This window comes from Haliaeetus albicilla, chromosome 7, assembly GCF_947461875.1.
Source record: "Haliaeetus albicilla chromosome 7, bHalAlb1.1, whole genome shotgun sequence".
In the NCBI taxonomy this organism is placed as follows: Eukaryota; Metazoa; Chordata; class Aves; order Accipitriformes; family Accipitridae; genus Haliaeetus; species Haliaeetus albicilla.
Window position 1 is genome coordinate 13,298,554 of NC_091489.1, and position 23,545 is coordinate 13,322,098.

A 23,545-nucleotide genomic window follows, 5' to 3' on the forward strand; every position below is an offset into this window, starting at 1 on the left:
TTTCGTAATTTCTGTACTTGTCTAAAGCCTTGTCCCCAGTAGAAAACACCTCACTTTAATTGTCCCAGGTAAGCCGCAACGAGAAGAGCGATCCCCCTCTCCCTTCACGAACGATGTTACGCGACTGTACAGGTGCCAGACCTCAATGCTGCGTTACGGCTTGTCTAAATCACCACCATGTTAAGCCTCTTCACTGCTATCATCACTGTAAGGAAAGACAGGGCAGTCCTAGCGTAGCGTCTGTGGGCCACCGGGGCCCTGGCGAGATGAGACCCGTCGTCCAGGCCCCGGAGAAGCGTCCCGAGGCCTGCCCCGGCGGCAGAGGCGCGGGCAGGGGGCCATGGCGGTGTTCAGGGCGGCTCAGGCCCGACCGCCGCTCCCCGCGGCCGGGGACAGCGAGAAGCCCCGTCACGGCCCCTGCCCCACGAGTACCGGCCCCGCTGCCCGCGCAGCCCCACGGCCCCGAGGGGGCTGCCCGCGGCGGCAGGGGCGGGCCGGGGCAGGTGGCTTAGGTCGGCCGGGGCGGGCCGGGCGCCGCCGCAGCCGGGCCGGTGGGGCGGCGGCGCCCGCAGGGGTCGCTCGCGCGGAGGCAACGGGCGCGTCGCGGGGACCGGAGGCCGGGGCGGGCCGGGGCGGGCCGGGGTGGGCGGGCGGCGGGGCCGGGCGGCGCGCACAAGTCGGCCGCGAGTTGCCGGCGGTCGGTGGCGGAGCAGCGCTGGCTGTAACTTGACACCGGAGCGAGAGGCCGAGCGGAGAGAGGGAGCGAGAGCGGCGGCGGAGGAGGAGAGGAGCCCCAGGGAGCGGGATGGTGACCACCTCCTTCCCCTCCCCTTAGCGGCGCTCCGCAGCAGCAGCAGCAGCCGCTGCCGCCGCCGCAGCGCCGGGGACTCTCGCCTGCCGCGGGGCTGGGGGGGCGGCCGGCGATGGGGACGGGACGGGTCCCCTGAGCTCCTGGGAACTTTCCCCGCCGCGGGCAGCCGGAGCCGAGCAGGCGGATGGAGGATGCGCTTTGCCCGGCGGGCTGCGTGACCCGGCGGCGGCGAAGGGGAGGATGAAGAAGAAGCAGCAGCACGGCGGCGGCGGGGACTGCCCGGCGCCCCGGCTCCCCGCGGCGGCGGCGGCGGCGGGAGGGGGCCCGGGCCCGGGCCCGGGCCAGGGCGGGGGCTGGAAGAGGCGGCGGCCCCTCTCGCCGCTGCCCTTCCTCTCGCTGCGCGACTACGGCTTCTGCATGGCCGCCCTGCTGCTCTTCTGCCTGGGATCCCTCTTCTACCAGCTCAACGGGGGGCCCCCGCACTTTCTGCTGGACCTGCGGCACTATCTGGGTAAGGGCGGCTAGCGGCGGCGGGGACTTGTTGCGGCTCCTCCTCGCCCCCCGTGGCGGCTGGGCTGGGGCCTCCCTTCGACGCCGGGGGGACGACGCCGCCGGGGGACGGAGGGGGGCGCCGGCCGCGGGGCCCCCCGGCTTCCCGGGCGGCGGCAGCGGTGCCGGGGCTGCCCGGGCGGGGCGTGCAGGCGGGACGCAGGGCGGTGAGGTCTGACACCGAGGTGGGAAGGACCGACGGCGCTCCGGGAGCGGGGCGCGGGGGTGCGCCCTCTCGGAAGTTAATTTCGGCGAAAGGTAGGGTCTCCTTGAGACCCTTCCTCAGCCCCGAGACAGACCGGTGGCCGGGGGCGGCTCTTTGTCTGCCGGGTGGCCGTGGCAGAGCGCGGTCTGCCGGCTGCCTCTTGCCGTCAGGTCGGGGCTGAGGCGGCAGCGGAGGGGAGGGGAGGGCAGCGCGCGCTGCCCGCGGGTCGCGCACCGGGGATGGCGGGGGGAGGGGGGGGGCAGCGGGGGCGTGGCAGTCCTGTCAGCGCCTCCCCACCCCGGGCAGGTGCGCGGGGGGGGGGGAATTACCAACGGCTCGTGGTTGTAAAAGAAACAACCAAGCAAAGAGAAAACCCCCAAACAAAAAAGGCAAACGCGTAGACTCGGTGAACCGAGCGCCCCTCCGTGTGCAGCTGGCTCGGCTCTGGAGAGAAAGGCGGGCTGGCAGGGCGGGAGCAGCAGCGCCCGGGCGCAGGAGCTCGCTCTGGTGCTTTGGCACAGGCGGCGTGAGGCCGGGGGGGCTGCCCCGGCGGGCGGGTGCGAGCCCCGCGCTGTGGCCTGTATCTTCATCCTCAGGTTGACCGCAGGCGCGCACTTGGTTTTCCTTTGTGCCCGGTTTCCACATTGCTGCGTGTCACTTCGCTGCTTAACGGAGAAGTGAAAAGCGGAGTGCATCGCGAGGTCATGTAAGTACCTCGGACTGGCAGGACTGGTTCAAATAGGGAACAAAAATTAAGCGTTTCTCCGTGTGGGAAGATTACTACAGAATAATTTGCGCTGTGAATTTTTACCCCATTAGCTACTCCGTGTCGCTTGACTGTGAAGGCAAGCCTTTGGTGGTACACCCTGCAGAAGGGCTGTCCATAAGAGACAGTGTTAGGTTGCAAACAAAAATACGGGACTTGTGTTTCGGAGAAATAAGCTGAAAATCCGTATCTGTGTGTACATATTTTATGAACATCTTGGGAATACAACTCGGGAGGTGTGCGTGTATGTTGCCTTTCTCTAAGGGGGAACTGTCCCGTGTCTTCAGTTAACAGATGAGAGGGTATGGAGAGGACACAGCCAGGCTCTTCTGGGAAATGCACGGCAGTAGGACAAGAGGCAACAGTCACAAGTTGCAACAAGGGAAATGCCAATGAGATATTAGGAAAAAATTTTCAACGTGAGGGTGGTCAGACTTATGGAACAGGCTACCCAGGGAGGTTGGGATGTCCTTGCAGATATTCAGAACTCAGCTGGACAAGGCCCTGAGCAATCCAAGTCAATTTGTCCCTGTTTTGCTGGGGGGAATAGGGCCAGGTGAACAGAAGTCGCTTCCAGTCCATGTTACTCCGTGATTCTGCTGTAACTGGAGAAAAAAAATCGGTGAAAATTCAAGTGAAAACAGTAGAAGAAACACTTTGAGTATTGCTTCCCAAACACAACAGAGTATTGCCTTTTTGGCTTGAGTTTTAACAATTTTTTTTTTTTTTCCCTTCCTTTAATGTTACAATTGGGAAGAAATTCCTCCACTGAAGAGGAAACGGACAAATTTTCCGCCAAGGTAGAAGCAGATTTTGCTTACAATTGATTGACTTTTTAATGGGATCAAGCACAGATCTCTAGTTTTCAGAGAAAAGTTGATGTCAGTTTTTAAAATTTTAATCTTCATCAAGGGTGAACATTGCTTGGCTTGTGTGAGAATAGACTGCGAGAAGCAGGGTTACGCAGCTTCTCACTTTGTGGCCTTTTGACTGTTTTTGAGGGATCTGGGAAATAAAGCTAGGTTCTACTACCCTAACCACTCTAGCCAGTAGTTGTGTCTCTGCTGGAAAATCTTCTGAGGCCTGCAGATGAAAGGCTTGGAAACCACTGCGTCTTGGTGAATAAGTCATGATAATTTTAGTGAGGCGCTCAGCAAGTGCAGAAAAGCCTTTATTGTGTATGCCTGAACGTGATGAGCCTCTGGGGAAGGAGTGCAGTCTTATTTGAAAATGGTTTAGGGGGTTTTTTTTTGAAGTTTTGGATTCTCATGGGATGAAGGAGACAGATCTGTTAATGAACTTCTGCACTTGTTATATCAGTTAGTATAGGAATTTCCTCTCTGTGCCTGGGTCACCTGTGGTGTTGAGGAGACAAGGACTTGTCTAGCATCCTGCAGCAGGCCAGTGGTTGAGCGGGACGCAAAGTCCTTGTGGCTGGAGTCCTAGTACCCACTAAGCAAGCTGTGCTGCTGCCTTTGCAGAGACGTGGAACATACTTTGTCTGGATGCCAAGGTACCTGTCTGCATGCTACTTTCTAAAGTTATTTTACACTTTGTTGGTGTACAGTTTCACTTGGGTTGTGAAAGTTGAACCATGTGGATGACCTTGCTAAAGATTTTTTTTTTTTTTTTTTTGTACTGAGTGTAGATTTTGCAAGAGTGGAGCATACTCCTTCAGGTATCCAACTGGGAAGGTTTGCAAATTATGAACAATTTTTTTGTAAACAGTAGTCTCGGTGTCTTCCAGGGAACTAACAGAACTGCTTGGAGGAATAGGTATTGGACATGCAGTCCTGCTAACTACCAAAGCCCTACATATGTACATGTGTTTCATACAACCGTTGGACTAGTCAAGTTTCATGACATTAAAAAAATTACTTTTTTTTTTCCCCCGAAGCCACAGATCCAGTATACAAGAAACTCTTTCCTTCCAGTCCTTCAAACCCACAATTTATGGTGTTAAAATTTAAATCCCCAAACAAAAAGCAGCAGTTACATTGCAAACATGGTTTGCAAACTGAATTTTGCAATCGTCCTTATTGCATTTAAATCTATAAGAACCAAGAAGGACTAGGCAAAAGGGAAGACTGATTTCTGTTTAACTACTCTGTGGCCTCCACAGCATGGGGAGGGGCCATCTTGTCTGTCTTTGGGTTTTTTATTTTCATTACAGATTTTGGTGCGTTGCTCGTGGTTAGTTACATTACTCTGGAGGGAATGCTTGGATGTTTTTTATCTTGGAACTTGAAAGGATGCTCTTAAGTAACAACAGAAAACTTCAATAGCGATCAGTGTAGAAATCACACCTGCATCAGGCAGGTGTGTGCATAAAAGAAAATCAAGGCAGTGTGAAAACACTGGGTTTGAAAAACTTTCATTTTGTTCTTAGGCCTGCATCATACACCATGGAGGAGGAGGAGGTATAAGTTTACTTTTAAAGGAATTAAGTGTGAAGATTTGCTACTTCTATGAACTTCCCTTTGGTGGTGGTGGGGATGAGTGTATTTTCAGAATATCCAGGCTATTAGTAAATTTTTTTTTCTCCTGGACCAGCTTCTCTGATGTCTTGTCCATATGCCTCTCCCTTTTTGTTTCATCGCTGTACTGATTGGGGAGAATCTTGGGAAGACGTTATGGCATTTTGTAGGGAAGAAGGTAGCTATATTCAGTATTACCACTTTGCATCGCCATCTCTTCTCTTTTATAAAACTCTACCAGAGTTCTATGGAGCAAATGAGAGTAGAGTAGTAGATACGAGGCTGTACTTTGTTATTTATCCCATTCTGACTTGAAGCTCATTAACAGTTCAGAGGACAGAAGGGTCTGTGGAAAGCTAATGGTTTCTGCTGTCTGTTCTGGCTGTGGTTCATGGTAACACTGCTCAAGTTTCACACTGTAGTCATCCCATCTGGATAGATCTAGAGCCCTGGTTTTCAGCATGTAATTAGTGGAGGCGTGGACATTAGTGGGTTATTTCTAAAGAATCCGTGGAAGATACTTTAAAGCCATCTGTTGCCAGTAGACTTAAATTTGCTGTATGAGGGTTCATACCAGTCCTGGACCATCTATGAACTCCAAAACCCAAGAAAATTTAAAAACTGCCCAGCTTTCCAGTAACAAACTGGAGTATTGGGATTTGCACAAATGAGGTCTTGCTTGTTGATTCTGCCAAGGTAATCCTGGCTCGGTAATCAAAAACCAACTCCAGCAGTGGGAGGAAGTGAGAAGAGTCTTCCCTTAGATGAGTAAGACAGAAATCGTGAATCTTGGACAGCCCTGTGGCTTTTGGGGAATGCACTGGGGACTCCATTCCCCTGCAACTGCAGTGGTTTTGCATTGCTTTATTCTTCCCTGCTTTGGCTTGTGATATCTACATGCTTCAAAATACAGAAATGAGTATTTCCAAGAGCTGGTAGCAACCCTGTAATGGCCAATAAAAAAACCCCAAACCTTTTGATCTTCAGTATTTGCAGTGCAAACTTGTTGTTCATGTCAAAACATTTCCCCTGCTGAACTCCCCAGGAGCCTGCCAACAAGTACACTGGTTTGATTGCATGTGGCAGTTGCCTGTGCTATGGCTTCCTATGCAAGAGAAAAGACTTAAGTGGCCAGTTGTGTTCTTCAAACAATCTCTGAATTGCTCCCTACTCTCTTCATGCCACTGGAAGCTCGCAGGTATTTTGGTGAGATGTGCTTAGTAGGCTTAAAGTTGTCACAACAATAGTTATGTTTGTTTTGGACACGTGGGACACCATAATTTTGTCAAATAGAAGAAGCAGAAAGAAATCTGAGTATTTGGGGAGTTTGTAACAAAAATCTTTAAAATATTTAAAACCAAAGTGAAACTTTTTTTAGTTGAGGTAGTATGAATTGGCTTTATTTTGATAGGGTGTTTGGGGGTTGTTTTGTTGTTGGTTTTTTCCTGAAATGTCTGGCTTTTTCCTGTTAACATGTTAAGAAACCTGGTTATCCAAAGCAAACAATAAAAGTGACTGACATTGTTTTATATAAAAATTTTATTCCTAAGCTGTAGAAGAGGCAGGTGGGAACAAGAGTTGGGGTTTTTTTGAGGGGTTGGTTTGGGTTTTTTATTCTGGTAATACTGCATTTATATCTAAAGTGATGGAAAGCACAGAATTCTTCAGGGCAAGCTTTTCTAAACAATAAAAGCACCTAGCATGCTCCATTGTAGGTAGATGGCATGCTGCTTTTTTTATGGCCAAAAATGGTTGTCTCATCCAGTTTTGTTTTGCAAACAGATCATGAGTCTTTTACAGTTTTGAAGGCCCTTCAGGTGTGTGAGTAGGAGAAACACGCTTAGGGAAAGGGAGTTAGGTTTATGGATGAGGTTTACTGTGTGGTGACACAATACCTGTTTCTGAAATGAGTATGCTTTTAACAAGGCCCTGGTTATGGTCTTAGTGACAATTTTTTTCTAGTTGTTTTCAAGAATGTGTAGTGTTCTCAAAAGAGAACAAAAGTTCTTTTCCGTACTTGAAGGCACTTTGATTTTTTTTGCTGGCTTTTCAGTGGATTGTTTAATTCCATTGCACTTGGAATTTACTACGTTTTAAAATTCGTTAATGTTGTAAGGAACTGAAAGGTCAGTTCAGAAGCTGCTTCCTAAGGCCTTGAAAAGAGATGGTCCGAACCAAAATGACAAGTCTGTAGCTATATCTTTCTCAACTTTTCTGTCCTCTTTGGACTTCCTCATTTTGCTATTGTGAACGTGATACGTATTATCCTTTAGATAAAAAATATGTTTGGACTTCCACTTATTTGATAAGTACTCAAGTTACAAGTGAGCTTTTTTGGAAGACAAAAGATGTGCCTCATCTCCAAGAAGCTCTTGTTAAAAGGCTGCATGACTTGCTCATCACTCACAGCTTGTCTGATTGTAAGATTAACAAGGCTCTACCTAATGCATGATGCTGTCAAGGAATACTCTATGGAGAACCAGAATGCACCTCATATTATGACAGACTCAAGCCTTTTCCTTTCAAAAAGATGAAGTGGTCACTGGACTACATTATCCTGGCTGACCATAAAACACTGCGTACAGTGAAGTCATAGCAAAAAATGTTTAAGACTGTGTGAATGTGTTGTGATGATATTCTAAATATATCTGGAAAATTGGACAGCATTTATTCAGAGATGTATTTTCTGCTTTCAAAATCCAGTCTGGGAATCAGGTATTGCATGTATGCAGTTGTGTACATTTTTCTGTTTCATATTGTCAACTCTGTTGACAAGGGATTTAAAGGATTAATTCTGTTCCTGATGAGACGGAATATTACTACAGCTTTTTCAAAAATGTGTTTGGTTTTGATTTACTTTCAGGTTATGTGGTAGTGCGGTATATATACCTGTGAGAGGACAAGTCTACTGATTAAATGGGATGCTCCACTTGGGCTTGGGGAGATGAGGGAGGCTTCAGTTCCCTGCCTGACAGACTTAATGTGACGTTGAACAAGTGTGTTAATTCTGTCTGCATTTAATCCCCTTTTGTCCAAAGGACATTTCGAAGATAAATGTGTAACAGAATATTATATTCTCAGATATTACAGTGATTGTAGCCATAGAAATACTTTCAGGGAAAAGATACTTGTGATAAATCCTTTTGTTGTGGAGGGATTTTGGCTGTGTCAAAGAGATAAGGCAGATAGAGAGTGTTACAAGGGAGCTTTTCTGTAGGCTGAAGCAAGTCAGTAGTCCAGCTACTTCTCTTTCAAGGGTATCACCACTGTTCATTAACACAGTCTCTGTACAGTTTTACTTCCAGGAGTTATTGCTATAATTGGTTTCCAGAGTCTCATTAAAGGGCATTGGTTCTTGTATGTGTCCTCATATAGAAGACTTTATGTCCTGGAGAATGTAACGGGGTCACTTACTTCTTGTTTCAAGTGGTGCTGCTTAAACTTGATTTGCAAAAATGAAAGTAAAAACATAGTTTCTTGAAGCTTTGTTCACCTAAAGTGAACAGCAAGCACTTTGTGCTCTATCAGAGAATACTCAGCCAAAATGAATCTTGGCTGTCATGGGAGTAAAAAGGTGATTGATGCAGTGGTTCTCATATTTTCACACGAAATTAGGGAGATTGCTTTTGCTTAGGGTTTGACGAAGAACAGTAAACATTGAAGGCTGCCAGAAAGGGATACTCTCTAGCAAAAGTAACTCATACAGAAGCTTCAACACTTTATGCTCTGTGAAGAAAACAAAGGCTGTCTAATTTTTCTTTTTTTCCTTAACTCTAGTAAAGGAACTGAGTTTAACATCTGTGCTAGCTCTACTGCACTGATTCCTGATAAAGCTGTTTTGAAATCTATAGCGTGCATGTCATAATCAGCAGTGACAGTAAGGGGGAAATTTTTCATTTACTATTTAAGTATAGGTCTATATTGTCAAAATTTGTAGAACATATGAAGAACGTATAATGGAGGGACTTGATTTTGGTGTGATTTTTGATGGGAACACTCTGTAAAATGGTTGAACAGGTCAAATAAGGTCCTAGGACTGTTCTGACACAAAAGCTTGAAACAGTAAATACAATGGGATAAAAAGAACACCACATTTATTTTTCATATCTCATATTTTTCTGCTATCCTTTTCTACCCTGTTTCCAGCTGGTAATCGATTCTTTCTCCGCCATCCTCTTCGGATCCCATAATTTAAATTCATATATTAATAACAAGAGAGAGTTTCTAATGTCTTTTGTGTCTAGCAAGAAATGAACTACTGAAATTGGTTGAGTGTGTTTTATATGATTATCACCCCATTTTTTTGGGCACAAATTTTGGGCACTTAAGAGAGCCCTTCTTTTTCTGGGTTGCTGTCTTAGCCTTGTGTGAAAGTACTTGCACATTGTTAGCTTCTGGCTCCTGTAACCCATTCAAGAAGAGCAGTGCTGGTTATTTTGGTCTCATAGTTTGTAGGTGAGACGTAAGAGTTTACATTTTCATCTTGGACTGGACAAAAAAGTCTGTTTATAGTTTTTTTTGGAAGTTGTGACTTTGCACCTGCTGCTGACCCCCTGCGAGCATGGTTTTAAATTGCAGCGCTGTGAAAGGAAGCCCTGTGTGCTTCCGCTGTTGCGAGTACAGCCAAGGGGGTGAATAGCCACTCTGTGTGCTCATGCGAGTGTGTATGAACACACTTACGAAAATAAACTACTGCATTGTTATTCAGGGTAGATAATTGTAAGGATGCGTTCACAGCCCTTTCTAATTGGATTGTCTTTCCTGAAGAACTGGGTGGATGGGGGAGGTCCCCCTGCTCCCCTTCTGTGCTGTTGTGCTTTTGGAGCAGTAGGTTTTGGAGCCAGGGCTTGCAAGGGTGTAGAGGCTGCTCATTCTTACCATGGGGGCAAGAAAGGGACAAGAATCCTTTTGAAATTGGTGAAAATTAGGTTCCTCTTTGGATCTCGCTGTAAGATTCGTATCACTCAAATTTATCTGGATTTCCTGTCTTATCAGTGAAGGGAGAAAGCCACTTCCAGGTCATTACAGTCTATGATAGACATATGATGCAAGTAGGATCAGCCCTTTTCAGAGATGTCAGTCATCTGTAGCCTGTTGTAATTAACTTGGAAGGGAACACCAGGCTTGAGTATGCTGCCGCTGCCTTAGCCACTGTTGCTTTTCCCTGGGCAGTGGAGGTGTTTGCCTGTAAGACTTACTCTGATCAGTGCAGCAGTGGCTCAAAAGCATAGACTAAAATCTTGTGGGTTTTTTTTATTTTATTATTATTTTAACTTTCAAGTGAAAGCTGTGGAAAATGATGACATATGACTTTTCACCAAGGAAAGTTTCACCACCATTATTGGTGAGCAGGCAAGTAGATTTTCAAACATAACTTATGTTTATATAATGAGGCATTTGTTTTTCTTTGTTTTAGAATCTGGGTTAGAGGATGTTTGGTGACTGGAGGGGTGGATAGGAAGTGGAGAGCAATTATTTGGCTGAAATTTATTTTACTCTCTTGCTCTTTAGAACTGCATTGAGGGAAGCAGACAGAGCCTCTTGTGTGGAAAATAGATGTTTGGCTTTGTTTGTAAGCATGGAAGCAGGATGATTAGGTTTGTATTATGGTTTCTGAGTACTAACGCTTTAGAAAGAGACATTTGGATGCTTGCCAAGGCTTGCTTCTTATCACAGTTAATGATTCGGGGTAGCAGTCGTCAGGAGGCTGTGATGGAGATCATGGAGCCCATGGTAGTTTGAGTAAAGAAGCAGTGCATCTCTGCCATATGTAAATAGTATGTTTTAGCACCCCTGAGAATGTTTATTTTAAAAACCTCTACTGGTCAAGTGTATGGTTGGTTCAGTTTAATGTATCTGCCCCAGAGAGGGGATGACAACGTAGCATTGTACTCAAACAAGGTCACCAAACTGCTAGCAAGTGACAAATCTGTGAGGTGAGCTGCCAGTGGCTGGATTAAAAGCTGATAGTCAAGAGGATTTGACTTACTGTTTCCACTTCTTATTTTCAATGTGGAAAGTCCTGCACATTTGGGGAGGAAGAGGTGCTCCTTACAACTGTCCTTGTAGTTTAACAATAGGTGTTTCTAAAATACAGATGACAAATTTGTAACAAATAAGTGAACGTTTCATAGCTTTTGCCTAGTTACTACTAGGGACTATTGTGAAGTCTCTGTTGTTGCTTGGTTTTTGATCAGAACTGCAGATTACTTTGGAGGAAACTATGATTGTCTCAAGGAATTTTACATGATGTTTTGGCCAAGAATTCAAAGCTTGCTCTAGATATCTAAATTCTGTGTCTTTTTGCCTTGTCAGATCTCCTAAACTTTGGGAGTTCTTGTGCAGATTAGAACTTGCATTGTTTTTCTGAATAGATTTTTTTGTTTTGTTTTTTAATTGTCTATTCAGAATATGAAGTTGTATACTTTTGCTGCATGGCAGTAACTTGTGTTTAAACAGACGCGAGACCTGAAGGGGTTGGGGCAGATGGGGAGGTGTGAGAAGAAACCAAGCCTTATGATGTTGTTTCAGAAAGCATTTGATAATTGTTTTGCAATATACCAGTTTCAGCTTCAATTTCAGATGACATAGTAATTTTGTGAATGCCTACAGTAATTGATTAGTATTATTATGACTTTGTTTACCTCATGGCAATTAGCAGGAGATAGCATTAAGTGTGGCTACTTTTTTTTGCCCCCACCCCGCCGCCGCCTTTTTTTTGGTGTCAGAAAGGAGTTAAATACAGTACCAATGTAGTCTTTTTCTTTGGTCTCATTTCCTCTCATCTGTTTTCTTATTGCCTTCCAAGATGTGAGCACATTCTTTTCTTTCCACTCCTCTTGTATTTACAGGTAGTTGCTCAGTCTTCTTATTAATCTGTTCCTGTACAACACCAGCCCATGTTTAGCAGATGGTGGTTTCCAAATCATGTCTTGCTGGTGGTCCTCCTTCCTTCAGCCAAGTTCTCTCCTCAGTGGCTTGCATTATAAAGCAAATACTGTTGCCTCTTTTGTCTGACCTACATCTAGAGAAGAGCCATCTGGATCTGTGTGTTGAAAATCAGAAGTGGGGTTTTAGAAGAAGTGTCCCATGAGTAGCTGGTGCCTTTGCATTCTTAAAAGGTAAGTGTTGTGGTTTAAGCCCAGCCAGTAACAAAGCACCACGCAGCCGCTTGCTCACTGTCCCTCCGCCCCGGCCATGGTGGGATGAGGAGAAAATATAAAGGCAGGCTGGTGGGTCGAGATAAGGACTGGGAGGATCACTCTCCGCTTATGGTCACAGGCAAAAGACAGGCTCAACTTGGAGAAGAAACAAAGTCAATTTAATTTACTACAAATCAAAACAAAAAAAGGATATTAGGAAGTAAAACCAAACCTTAGAACAACTTCCCCCCACCCCTCCCTCCTTCCCAGCTCAACCCCACTCCCAGTTCTCTCTCCATCTTCCCCCCGGTGGCGCAGGGGAACAGGGGCTGGGGGCTGGGGTCGGTTCCTCACCCCTTGTCTCTGCCGCTCCTTCCTCCTCAGGGGGAGGAGGACTCCTCACTCATCCCCTGCTCCACCGTGGGGTCCCTCCCACAGGAGACAGTCCTTCTCCCACGCGAGTCATTTCCATGGGCTGCAGTTCCTCACGAACTTCCCTGGCGTGGGTCCTTTCCGCAAGGCCAATCTTCAGTCACAGACTGCTCCAGCGCGGGCTTTCCCGTGGAGTCACGGCCATCTGCGGGGGCCTCTGCTCCCCAGCTCCCCTCCATGGGCTGGGGGGGGGACAGCCTGCCATCTACACCAGGGCTGCAGGGGCATCCCCTCCTCCGGCGCACCTCCTCCCCTCCTTCCTCCTCACGGACCTCGGTGTCTGCAGAGGGGTTCCTCTCACATTCCAGTCCCACTACTCACTGCAGGTTCCCCTTCTGAAATCTGTTCTCCCAGAGGCGCGACCACCGTCACTGACGGGCTCAGCCTGGGCCAGAGGTGGGTCTGACTTGGAGCCGGGGAAGCTTCTAGCAGCTTCTCACAGGAGCCACCCCTGCGGCCCCCTCCCCTGCTACCAAAAAAACCCATGCCTCACAAACTCATAACAGTGAGGAAAAATGCTAATGAGGTACTTTGAAATACAAAGAAAGATCTTGGAGCTGGGATGTTGATAGACCTCTTCTGTACAAGTTTGATGAGATTACAGGTAGAAATTGCATTCAGGTTGGGCAGTACAGTGCCAAGAAGAGATTTTTAAATGGGAGAGAACTATTCAGGGTAAGAGGGGACAGGCAGGTGTCTTGATGATCAGAGAAAGTTACACAAGATTTAGACTCTGAATGGCTTGCCTATAAGGCCCTGACTCCTTCTTTCAGAGGTTCCCTCTGAAGTCAGCAGGGAGAGGCAGAGATATCTCCAAAGAGCAACTCAGGCTAGCTGTGTCTTTATGACAGCAGAGCCCCTGACTTGTGCACGGAGAAATACTTGAAGTTTGGTGGGAAGAATCTGGGTCGTCATAGTATTTATTCTTAGAAACATTTTTTGACGACCAGTGGAAGGCTTCCAAAGAGGAGGAGGAGGAAGAGCAGGGAGAGGAGCCTGGAAGTTACGCTAGCAAAATTTTTAGATTGATAGGTCGCTTCGTGCCAGTGGATTGTTGAAACCTGAGTGCTTAGGATCCCTAAAATTAAAGACTACATAAAGCAGTGGAAAAATAGCACTGCAGGGGATATCTGTCCCTGCTTGATGCGTGAATTTGATGCCATGTTTGTTTCTCCCTAAGTCTTGCAGTTCCATGAAAAGGGTGTACGACAGCAGCTTTGGTATAATCTGAAATGTTGCAGCAGATATTGTTAAGGCAAAGGCTGTGAAATTGCTGACTTCTCAGTTCCTTTCATATGTGCAGCTGATTGTTCTTTCCTAGCAGAACTTCCCATGCAAATCTACAGATTTCTTTTGTGCTGCCTGCTGGGAGATATCACAATAAGTAAATTAAGATGAATAACACAATAACAGGGCCTAAACCCTGCCACCTGTGGTTGGTTGAGTTTTTTGGGCATTCTTTGTGTTTTGTTTTGGTTGGGTTTTTTTTTTTCCTGGTTGTGTCATTTTGGTCATCACTGTTATCTGTGCAACAGGCAAATAGAGGTAGCTGTATATATAAATGAATAGTAGCAAATGTGTAGGCTACCATTAGGAACAGGCATGGAGGCAGGAGAGATGCAGTGGATCTGTGGATGTGCACAATCTGTGGATGTGTTGCCACTTACTGGCTGAGGAAGTGTTGAAACCAGAGACAATTTGGGAGGAAAGAGAAGTTTGACGTTTTACGAAAATCCGGGAGTAGCTGCTGTAGATAGACATCCCCTGATTGTTGACTATTTCCCAACCAATTTAATTTTCTGACAGAACTAAATTGTTTTCAGCCACCCTCACAGAATCCCAGAAGGTCTGAGGTTGGAAGGGACCTCTGGAGTTCATCTGATCTGACCCCCCGCGCTCAGGCAGAGCCACCTAGGGCTGATCGCCCAGGACCACGTCCAGGTGGCTTTTGAATATCTCCAATGATGGAGACTTCGCAGCCTCCATGGGCAACCTATGCTGGCGCTTGGTCACCCTCACAGTAAAAAAGTGTTTCCTTATGTTCAGGGGGAACTTCCCATGCTTTAGTTTGTGCCCGTTGTCTCTGGCCCTGTCAGTGGGCACCACTGAAAAGAGCCTGGCTCTGTCTTCTTTGTATCCTTGTATTTATACACTTTACATTTTATTTATACACTTTGATAAGATCCTCCTCGGGGCTGAGCAGTCCCTGCTCTCTCAGCCTTTCCTCATGTGTGAGGTGCTCCAGTCCTTTCATCACCTTTGTGGCCCTTCGCTGGACTCTCTCCAGTATGTCCATGCCTCTTGTACTGAGGGGCCCAGAACTGGACACAGAGTAGTCCAGATGTGGCCTCACCTTCTGAACAAGGGAATGTTGTTTGAGAATGTGTGAGGAAAGCCCTTTGCAAAGCAGGGGCTTCTTAGGAGGTCTTTTTCAGCACATAGAAGAGGGAGAGAGGAATCTGAGTAAATACCAGGTACTTGCATATTGTCTTTCTGTTGCAGATTTGTTTCTTAAATCACTTTTGAGCTGGTGGAAGTTCATGTTAAGAACTGGATAACATTACCACTCTCTTGCATGTGAAGTAGCCATTCTCAGAAGTGTGATTAAATGAAAACTGCAGTAGTAATTGCTTCTTTCTCTGTGAGCTCTCTACATTGCCTCACTAACAATAAACAAAACCAATCACTTAATTTCATCCATTCAAGAATATTTTTCTGGCAAGTCAGTCAAATTTGGCGTGAGTTATTTAATCTTGTGATAAACACCCTTACTCTATTAAGCCTGTTGCATTTTTCCCTCTCTGATTTTGAATCTGATACTTGTCTCATCTAATCAATGAGGCAAATTTTGGCAAAGCTCTGGGATTCCTTATAGCTCAGTGGTTGTCCGGTTTTTGCACTATGCTGCATGGAAACAGCTGACAGCTTCAGGATTTTTCCCTGGAACATTTTGGTTATGAATGTTAGAAGCTGGAAGATTTTTAAATAGCATGTAGTGTCTTTCACCTTCTGACCCCAGCTCAAATACAGCTGAGGTCGACAGTAACTGGATCTTATTACTGTGCTGAGGTGTTCAGTGACTCAGGTGCAGTAAGTTCATTGTGTAAGTTGTGATACCATTGCTGACACTGCCACTCCTCCTCACTCCACTGGCTGAAGGATACAGCATGTCAGGCCAGCATGGGAGCATATAGCGGCAGTGGAGGATCCAGTGGGTTTTATCTGATGGGAATCCCAATGGGCTGGTACACTTTCATCCCCGTTTCTGTGTGCTGTGGTGCTGGGCTTGGTGCTGGTGTATGCAGTGTCCATGCTTAGTGCAAGAGGCAAATGAGATTCAGAAAGATGTTACTGAGGGTTATAAAGCTTGTGAGGGGCGTGGACCTAACTGTCTGCAAGGTGAGAGCTGTGCCTGTGTAGTGGATTTCTTTGTACTACCCTGCTCCATAGTTAGAGCTGTTTGTTTGGAGCAGTTAAGGCATGTACCAATGATAAATTTATTCCTTTAAAAAAAAAAAAAGAAAAGAAAAAACAAGCTTGAATTTCCTGCTAGGTGTCATAGACCAAGAAATCTTTCCATCTTCTGCAAAAGAAGCTGCTAAGTGTCTTCCTCACTTTCTCTTCTCTCTTTCTGTCACTACTGACTGGAGAGTGCAACTATCTGTTCCTTAGCCTCATATAGCAGTTTCCATCTAGCAGGTCAAAGAGGAAGGTAAATTTTAACACTTATTTTATTTAAAGGGCACAGAGAGGCCATGTGCTTTGCTTGGTGTCATTTGGCTGATCAGTAGCAGTATCAAGAATAGGGCCATGATTCCCTGCATTCTTATAAGGGCAGGGGTTTGCCTGGAAACGTGTGCAGCGTGTCTGACAAAACACTGATGCTCAGCAATAAGGAAACTCTGCTGCTTGCCCTTATCTCAACGCTTACCTGCCTCTTCTGGCTGGGGTGATCTGAGTTTGTACAGTCTATGGGGCTCATATCTGCACAACGTTCCTAAAGAGTAGTGAAGTTGTTTTTCTGATGGGGCTTCTGAAGCACAGGATGGTTCAGGGAAGTGTGAAACCAGGTCCACTGAAGTGTGGAGCAGCTTTTACCCAGCAGAGCCTCCATCCAGCATAGGTATGAAACTCACATTTTCCTGTCTGCGAGCAGCAGCTTTTTAGTCTTTCCTCACCCCGTTCCCATCGGCAGGGAAGCCAGCTACTGCAGAGCTGTACATTGGGCTTGGGACTCTCAAAATGACATGGAAGCATGTAGGAGGGAGTGATAGCTGGGAGAAGAAAGTGGGGTGAGAGAAGGACAGGTTGCTGGGTAAAACGTTCCCGATTTAAGCTAGAACAGCATACCTTTTAATGTATTCTGCTTCAAATGAGCCTGCAAGAGACAGGAATAGTACTGGGGGAGCAGATCAGTGATAAACAGCATGTTAAGGAGCCTATTCCCACTGAAAAGTATTTCTTGCTGCTTTCTGCAGCTGTCTTCAACACCTCTGTGGAATTCGCTCACCAAAGCCTCAACTGTGGGTGGAAAAAGTTGTATTTGTGGCATGGGTAGATGTTAAAACAGCTGCTTTATGTAGCCAGCACAGCTTAAAAGCTGTATAGCCAGCTTCAGAAGTGTTTCCTTAACTTATTTATTCTGAAGACACAAATATTTTTAATACAAAGGAGCTCACAATGCAAGAGAGTCGATGAGAGGCTCATGTAAATTTTATCCATCTGTTAGGCCCTCTGGCTATTTTTGGCTAAAATTTTAGACTCAGCGTTTTCCCTAACTCTGAGGTAACAGTTGCATTGTATGAGAAAAATGACCAGAGAACTTTTTTTTTTTGGTCATTCTAACAGAATCATTACTGTGTCATGAGCACAAAATAATTATGAAACTTTAAGGCAGATCAGTTGAATGGTTTATGCTCTAGCTCTTCACCTTTGCAGAATGATTATGTTTTGGCTCACAAAGTATGAAAATTTTCTGTTTTCAGGCAGAGTACTCTGGATCCTTGTTTAAGCTTGAAATGTCATTTCTGTAAGAAATAGATGTGGTGGTCTCAGATTATTTCTTTGTGAATATGGTCAACAAAGAAAATAAGAAACCCACAGTAATTCAATATATAGTTAAGTCCGAGTTAAAAATGGCAGGTTTAGCTCTTCAGCTGTAATACAGCCCTGGTTAAAAATATTTCCTTACTCGTACTCTACAAATAACATCATAAGTATGGTTTACACTCTTTTTCTCCAAACATCCATGCTTCTCTTCTGTTCTAGACTGTTTGCACTCCTGATCTCTGACTGCACTGGGTCTTGCTCACTGGCCAGGCATCTCTCTTATTTTCAGTAAATCTCTTTTATTTGCTTTAGTGGCATGCTGGTGCAGGGAGTGGTTCGTGGATTGCAGAATGGAGGACTTTTAGTTCCTGATGCCACTTGACTAGGTAGATTTCTTAGGACAAACCTGTATATTGCATTTAGTCATATCACACAGAGGCTTATAATACTGTGCTGGTCACGCCTATAGTTTGGCAATTGCTCCTGCTCAACTGGGAAAGAAGGTTGGAGGGAAGAACGAGGAAGAATAAAATTTTAAGTGTTCTTTCTCTTTCCTTCCTTCACTGTTTTTGGACGCTACAACAAAGTGATGTTAGCACTAATGTGAGACTTAATGTCTTCTGACTCCTGCAGCTGTATTTCTTCGTGAACCACAAAGAACAGTTTATGGAAAGTATAAACTTGTGAAACGTTCTTTTGTGTGCTTTTCAATACATTGCAATTTCCGTGACAAAAAAAAAAAAAAAAATCACTTTATCAGCTTAAAAATCCTGGAAAGAAAAGGAGTTTAGAACTGGGAAAATTTGTATTAGGCAAGTAAAAAGTTAGAGTTTGCATTAATGGCTCTTATGTGAGTTTTTCCAGCTTAAGTCTATCTGTGACACAAAAGTTAAGCTCCTGCTGAGAATTACAGTCCAGTAGGGCTTGATATTTATTTTCTTTAACTAGAAACAACATAGAGTATGTGACCAAAGTAGGTTTATTATACTGGCATATATTGAAATTTCTTAGAATTTACATTTCATTATTTAGTATTATTTTGTTTATGCAACTCTATCTTCAGTTTGTTTTATTTGGAGTTCAGTCTGTAGTGCCATATTTTCTTTTTTAGGAGGAAGGTCTGCTGGATTTTTCTTCAATAGTAATTTTTTCCTGCGTGTTTTTGAGTGTAGAGGTGGTGCAAAGCTTAGATGCTGGGTTACAGGACTTTTTCTGTAATAGAAGTAAGACATAATCTGCTTCTGGAAAAAACAAGATCAATAATACATGTGTGTGAATATATGTATGAAAATAGAAATCGTATTCTAGGTTACACACAGTTTAATTAACATGAAGAGGATGCCGCTGTTCATGCACAATGTAAAGCTGAAGCATGTGTAATACATTGTTTAAACCCATGCTTTCTTCTTTGCCTTGCTAGTTGTCAGTATTTGTGTCCTCCTTCTGAAGTAAAAATGAATAAGGAATGGATATAAACAGTTAAAACACTGTTGGACCTCCTCTTTGGAGGTTCAGGTCAGAAATGTTTGATGATATATCTCCTACATTTGTGGTAATAGATAGCTGGTATTAAGCAAGGATTGCTTAAGTTAGTAAGTTTTTATTAAAAGGGTTAAATATCCCAGTAGATTGATCCCAAATACTCTCTGTATTTATCTGTTTCATACAAATTCTTCTCAAGATGAAAATGGCCAGGCTGCCTGTCAATGTAGACACCAATGTGCCTATGAAGAAATTGGTCTGAGGTGCTGTTGAAAGTAACTTTGGTTTGTCTGGGTGCTCTCCTCTTGGAACTCAGGAGCTTAGACAGCAATGAGTGTGTCTTGCTCCTGTAAAAAGTTGCTTTATACTTCAAACTTCTTAAATACTTTCATAAGTTACTGCAAGTGAACTCGCTGATGACTTTCTGGTAAGATCTGTGTGATGGGTTGACCCTGGCTGGACGCCAGGTGCCCACCAAAGCTGTTCTATCACTCCCCCATCCTCAACTGGACAGGGGAGAGAAAAATATAACAAAAAGCTTGCAGGTCGAGATAAGGACAGGAGAGATCATTCACTAATTACCGTCACGGGCAAAACAGACTCAGCTTAGGGAAAATTAGCTCAATTTATTACAAATCAGCCAGAGTAAGGTAAACGAGAAATAAAATGAAATCTCAGAACACCTTCCCTCCACCCCTCCCTTCTTCCCAGGCACAACTTCACTCCCGGATTTCTCCACCAAGCCCCCCCAGCGGCACAAGGGGGACAGGGATGGGGTTTACGGTCATCACATGTTATTTTCTGCCGCTTCACCTCCTCAGGGCGAGGGCTCATCACACTCTTCCCCTGCTCCAGCGTGGGGTCCCACCCACGGGAGACAGTCCTCCACGAACTTTCTCCAACGTGGGCCATTCCCATGGGCTGCAGTTCTACACGAACTGCTCCAGCATGGGTCCTTTCCATGCTGTGCAGTCCTTCAGGAGCACACTGCTCCAGCGTGGGTCCCCCACGGGGTCACAAGTCCTGCCAGAAAACCTGCTCCAGTGTGGGCTCCTCTCTTCACAGATCTGCAGGTCCTGCCAGGAGCCTGCTCCAGCGCAGGGTTCCCATGGGGTCACAGCTTCCTTCGGGAACCCACCTGCTCCGGCGTGGGGTCTTCCACAGGCTGCAGGTGGAGATCTGCTCCACCGTGGACCTCCCTGGACTGCAGGGGGACAGCCTGCCTCACCAGGGTCTTCCCCACAGGCTGCAGGGGAATCTCTGCTCCGGCGCCTGGAGCATCTCCTCCCCTCCTTCTGCACTGACCTTGGTGTCCGCAGGCTTGTTTCTCTTACATGTTCTCACTCCTCTCTCCGGCGGCTGTTTCTCACTGTCCCAACTTTTTTTTCCTTCTTAAAAATGTTATCACAGAGGTGTTACCACTATCACTGATTGGCTCGGCCTTGGCCGGCGGCAGGTCCATGTTAGAGCCGGCTGGTATGGGCTCGCTCTCTCTCGAACACAGGGGAAGCTTCCAGCAGCTTCTTACAGAAGCCACCCCTGTAAACCCCCCCCCCCACTACCAAAACCTTGCCACATGAAACCAATACAATCTGTATTGAATTCTTCCTAGGAGAAGTACAGAGAAGCTGTTTGAGCAGGCAGGAATGGGGTTAGGAAGGCCAAAGCCCACCTGCAGTTGAATCTAGTGAAGGATGTGAAAGAGAACAAGAAGGGCTTCTACAGGCATATCAGCAGCAAAAGGAAGAGCAGGGAAAAAGAGGGTCTGCTGCTGCATGGGGACAGAAGAGGCTGAGGTACTTAAAGGCATCTTCACATCACTCTTTACTGGTGAGATTTGCCTTCGGGAATCCCAGGCAAGGAAGACTTGCCCTCGGATGCAGAAGATCAGGTTAGGGAACACTAAAACAAACTGGACATACATGAGTCTGTGGAGCCTGATGGGCTGTCCCCATGAGTGCTGAGGGAGCTGGCTGGTGTCACTGCAAGGCCACTCTTCATTATCTGTTGAAAGGTTGTGGTGATCGGGGAAGGTTCCCGAGGGCTGGAAGAAGCAAAAGTCAATCTTATTTTTAAGAAAGGCAAGAACAGCCAGCCAGCCTCACCTTGATGGAGCAAATAATCCTGCAAACCATTTCCAAAAATATGAAGGACAAGAAGGTGATTTGCAATGGTCAGCATCAATTTATGAAGGGGAAATCAGGTCTGACCAACCTGATGGCTTTCTGCAGTGAGATGACTGTATCAGTGGATGAGGGGAGAACAGCGGATGTTGTTTGTCTCAGCATTGGCAAAGCCTTTGACTCTCGTCTCCCCTGGCATCCTGACAGACAAACAGATGAAGTGCGGACAGTGAGGTTGACTGGCAACTGTCCGAACTGCCAGGCTCAAAGGGTTGTGGTCAGCAGCATGAAGTCCAGACAGAGGCAGTCACGAGTGGCATATTCTGGGACCAGCAGCACTGTTCAACATTGTCATTAATGGCCTAGATGATGGGAAAGAGTGCACCTTCACCACATGTAAGAAAGGTATGGGCTTAGCTTAGTGGACTGAGTCTAGTATAGGGCCACCAAGATGATGGTGGGACTGGAGCATGTGTCATGTGGGGAGGGGCTGAGAGAGCTGGGACTGTTCAGCCTGGAGAAGGTCTTACCAATGTGTATGGATACCTTGTGGGGAGAGTAAAGATGGAGCTGGACTCTTCCCAGTAATACCCAGTGACAGGACAAGAGGCAGACTGAAATACAGGAAATTCCATTTAAACATAAGAAAACACTTTTTTTTCTTTATGTGAGGGTGATTGAACACTGGCACAGGTTGCCCCGAGATACTCAAAACCCAGCCCTGAGCAGCCTGCTCCAGCTGGCCCCACTCTAAGCAGGGGGGCAGAGCGGACAAGAGGCTCTGCTGAGGTGCCTTCCCGCCCCGCCATGCCATGGGGCTGTGTTCCTGGAATCTAATGGTGTGTGCTGATCCTTCAGAAACTTGGTTAGGAGTAGGAGTGAAAAGTCAGCTCTAGTGTGAAGCACAGAGGAAATGCTTCCTCTCTGGTGCTAGGAAATGAAAGGGCATAGAAAAAGCATTCATCATACTACTCTGTATTTCTTGCTGTAAATGAGATTTTGTAAAATTAAGACTTTGAACACCATGAGAAGAGACTCTAGTCCATGTAGCCAGTTTTCACTATTTGTGGTACTGTACTTCATGTGGAGCTGTTTACTCTCTAATGTATGCATGCATTAAGGAAGATGGACATGATAGACATGTTGCTGATTAGTGGCAGGTCTGGGAACAGAGCTTGGGTCCTAGTATCAGTCTCAGCCTAAAGGAGAGTGATATGTCAAAATTGCATGTCACATTCATGAATCACTTCTAAGACTTGAATTTTTTTTCAGGACTCTGGAAAATTATTTTCTAGGAATTGATTAATTGAACATGGAAGAATGTAATTTTTGTGTTACAAAGGGAAGGACAAACTACTTGACTGCTAACTACTTAACTTTAGACACTTCAAATCTTACTTACTCATTCTTTTAAGCTGGAAGGTGGAATATGCTGCTGCAAACTTTTTTTGATCATGGTGTTCCTTGCATAGGTTTCTTTTAGTAGCTATGTGAAATCTACCTGTCCTCTTGCATCATGTCATTCTCAAAGAAGGATGTAGTGAGTGATTAAAGAGAAAAATAAGCAGTGACTTCGGTAATAAACTTGGGCTTGTGTTTTACACACAGTTAAATATCCAGTTGGACTTGAGCCTAGGAATCAAAATAATTTAGACCTACAATTTACAGTAACTGAAAACATTTTAGAAGTATTGTTTGATTAGCATCTGTATGTATTCTACAAAATTAAGTTTTTCCAAAAAAGAGTCTTAGATAATGTGTGTGTCAGAGTGTAAGGGAGAAAGAGTACGGATAGGAAATACAAGAGAGGTTGTATATGATCATGTTGGGAAGGGAATGCTCCTTAGTGATTTCAGTTATCATTGACCACTTTTGCCGCGATCACTTTTTTCCCCTTCTTACTTTGTGTGCTTTTTCCTCTTGGGTCAGTAGGAGAGCAATTTCTTAGAAGGGGGAAGTAGTACAGTAAATCCATTGTGCCTCTAGGACATAGTAACTTCAAAAGATATGCTTCAGTCTCCTAGCTAAAGGCATGGTCTAGTTCTTTCAAGTGAAAAATATTGAAGCAGGTTTTTCAGTCAAATTGATACCACTGGCAAGTTGGATCTAATTCAGATGGCTGTGCCAATAAGGAGACAAAAGAAAACAGAGAATTTTTTCAATTATAGTTTAATTTTAAAAAAAATCATAGCAAGCTTAGCTGAAAATTACATGTGGATTGAGAGCAGAATTGCTATTGTGTTAATTTATTTACTGAGATGAGCAGTAATATTCTGAGATTTTCCTTCACACACATGACATTCATATTTGGCACTGGTAAGCATTCCTCTCTGAAGGAATTTTTCTTGGGTTTTTTGCAGAACTTTTTCTGTTTCCTGGAGTGAAGGAAGAGCAATTTGAGTACATTTGCATCACTTTTCCTACAGACCCCTGTAATTGCATGTGTTAACTAGATGTAGTTAACTGGCTAAGAGATTCTGAGGAAGTTTTAAACAAAACCTTGAAAGGG

At 45.4% G+C, this 23,545-nt stretch overlaps 1 protein-coding gene across 1 annotated transcript in view; it reads left to right on the plus strand.

Annotated features, from left to right (window-relative positions):
* The first annotated feature begins 661 nt into the window (after nt 1-661).
* The window catches only part of UST (uronyl 2-sulfotransferase), a 169,713-nt gene continuing 146,829 nt past the window's right edge, over nt 662-23,545 (plus strand). The window contains exon 1 of the mRNA XM_069786991.1: nt 662-1,322. Within this exon, the coding sequence (XP_069643092.1) occupies nt 1,052-1,322 (271 nt within the window). The 5' untranslated portion in view covers nt 662-1,051. The remainder of the gene's footprint in view (nt 1,323-23,545) is intronic.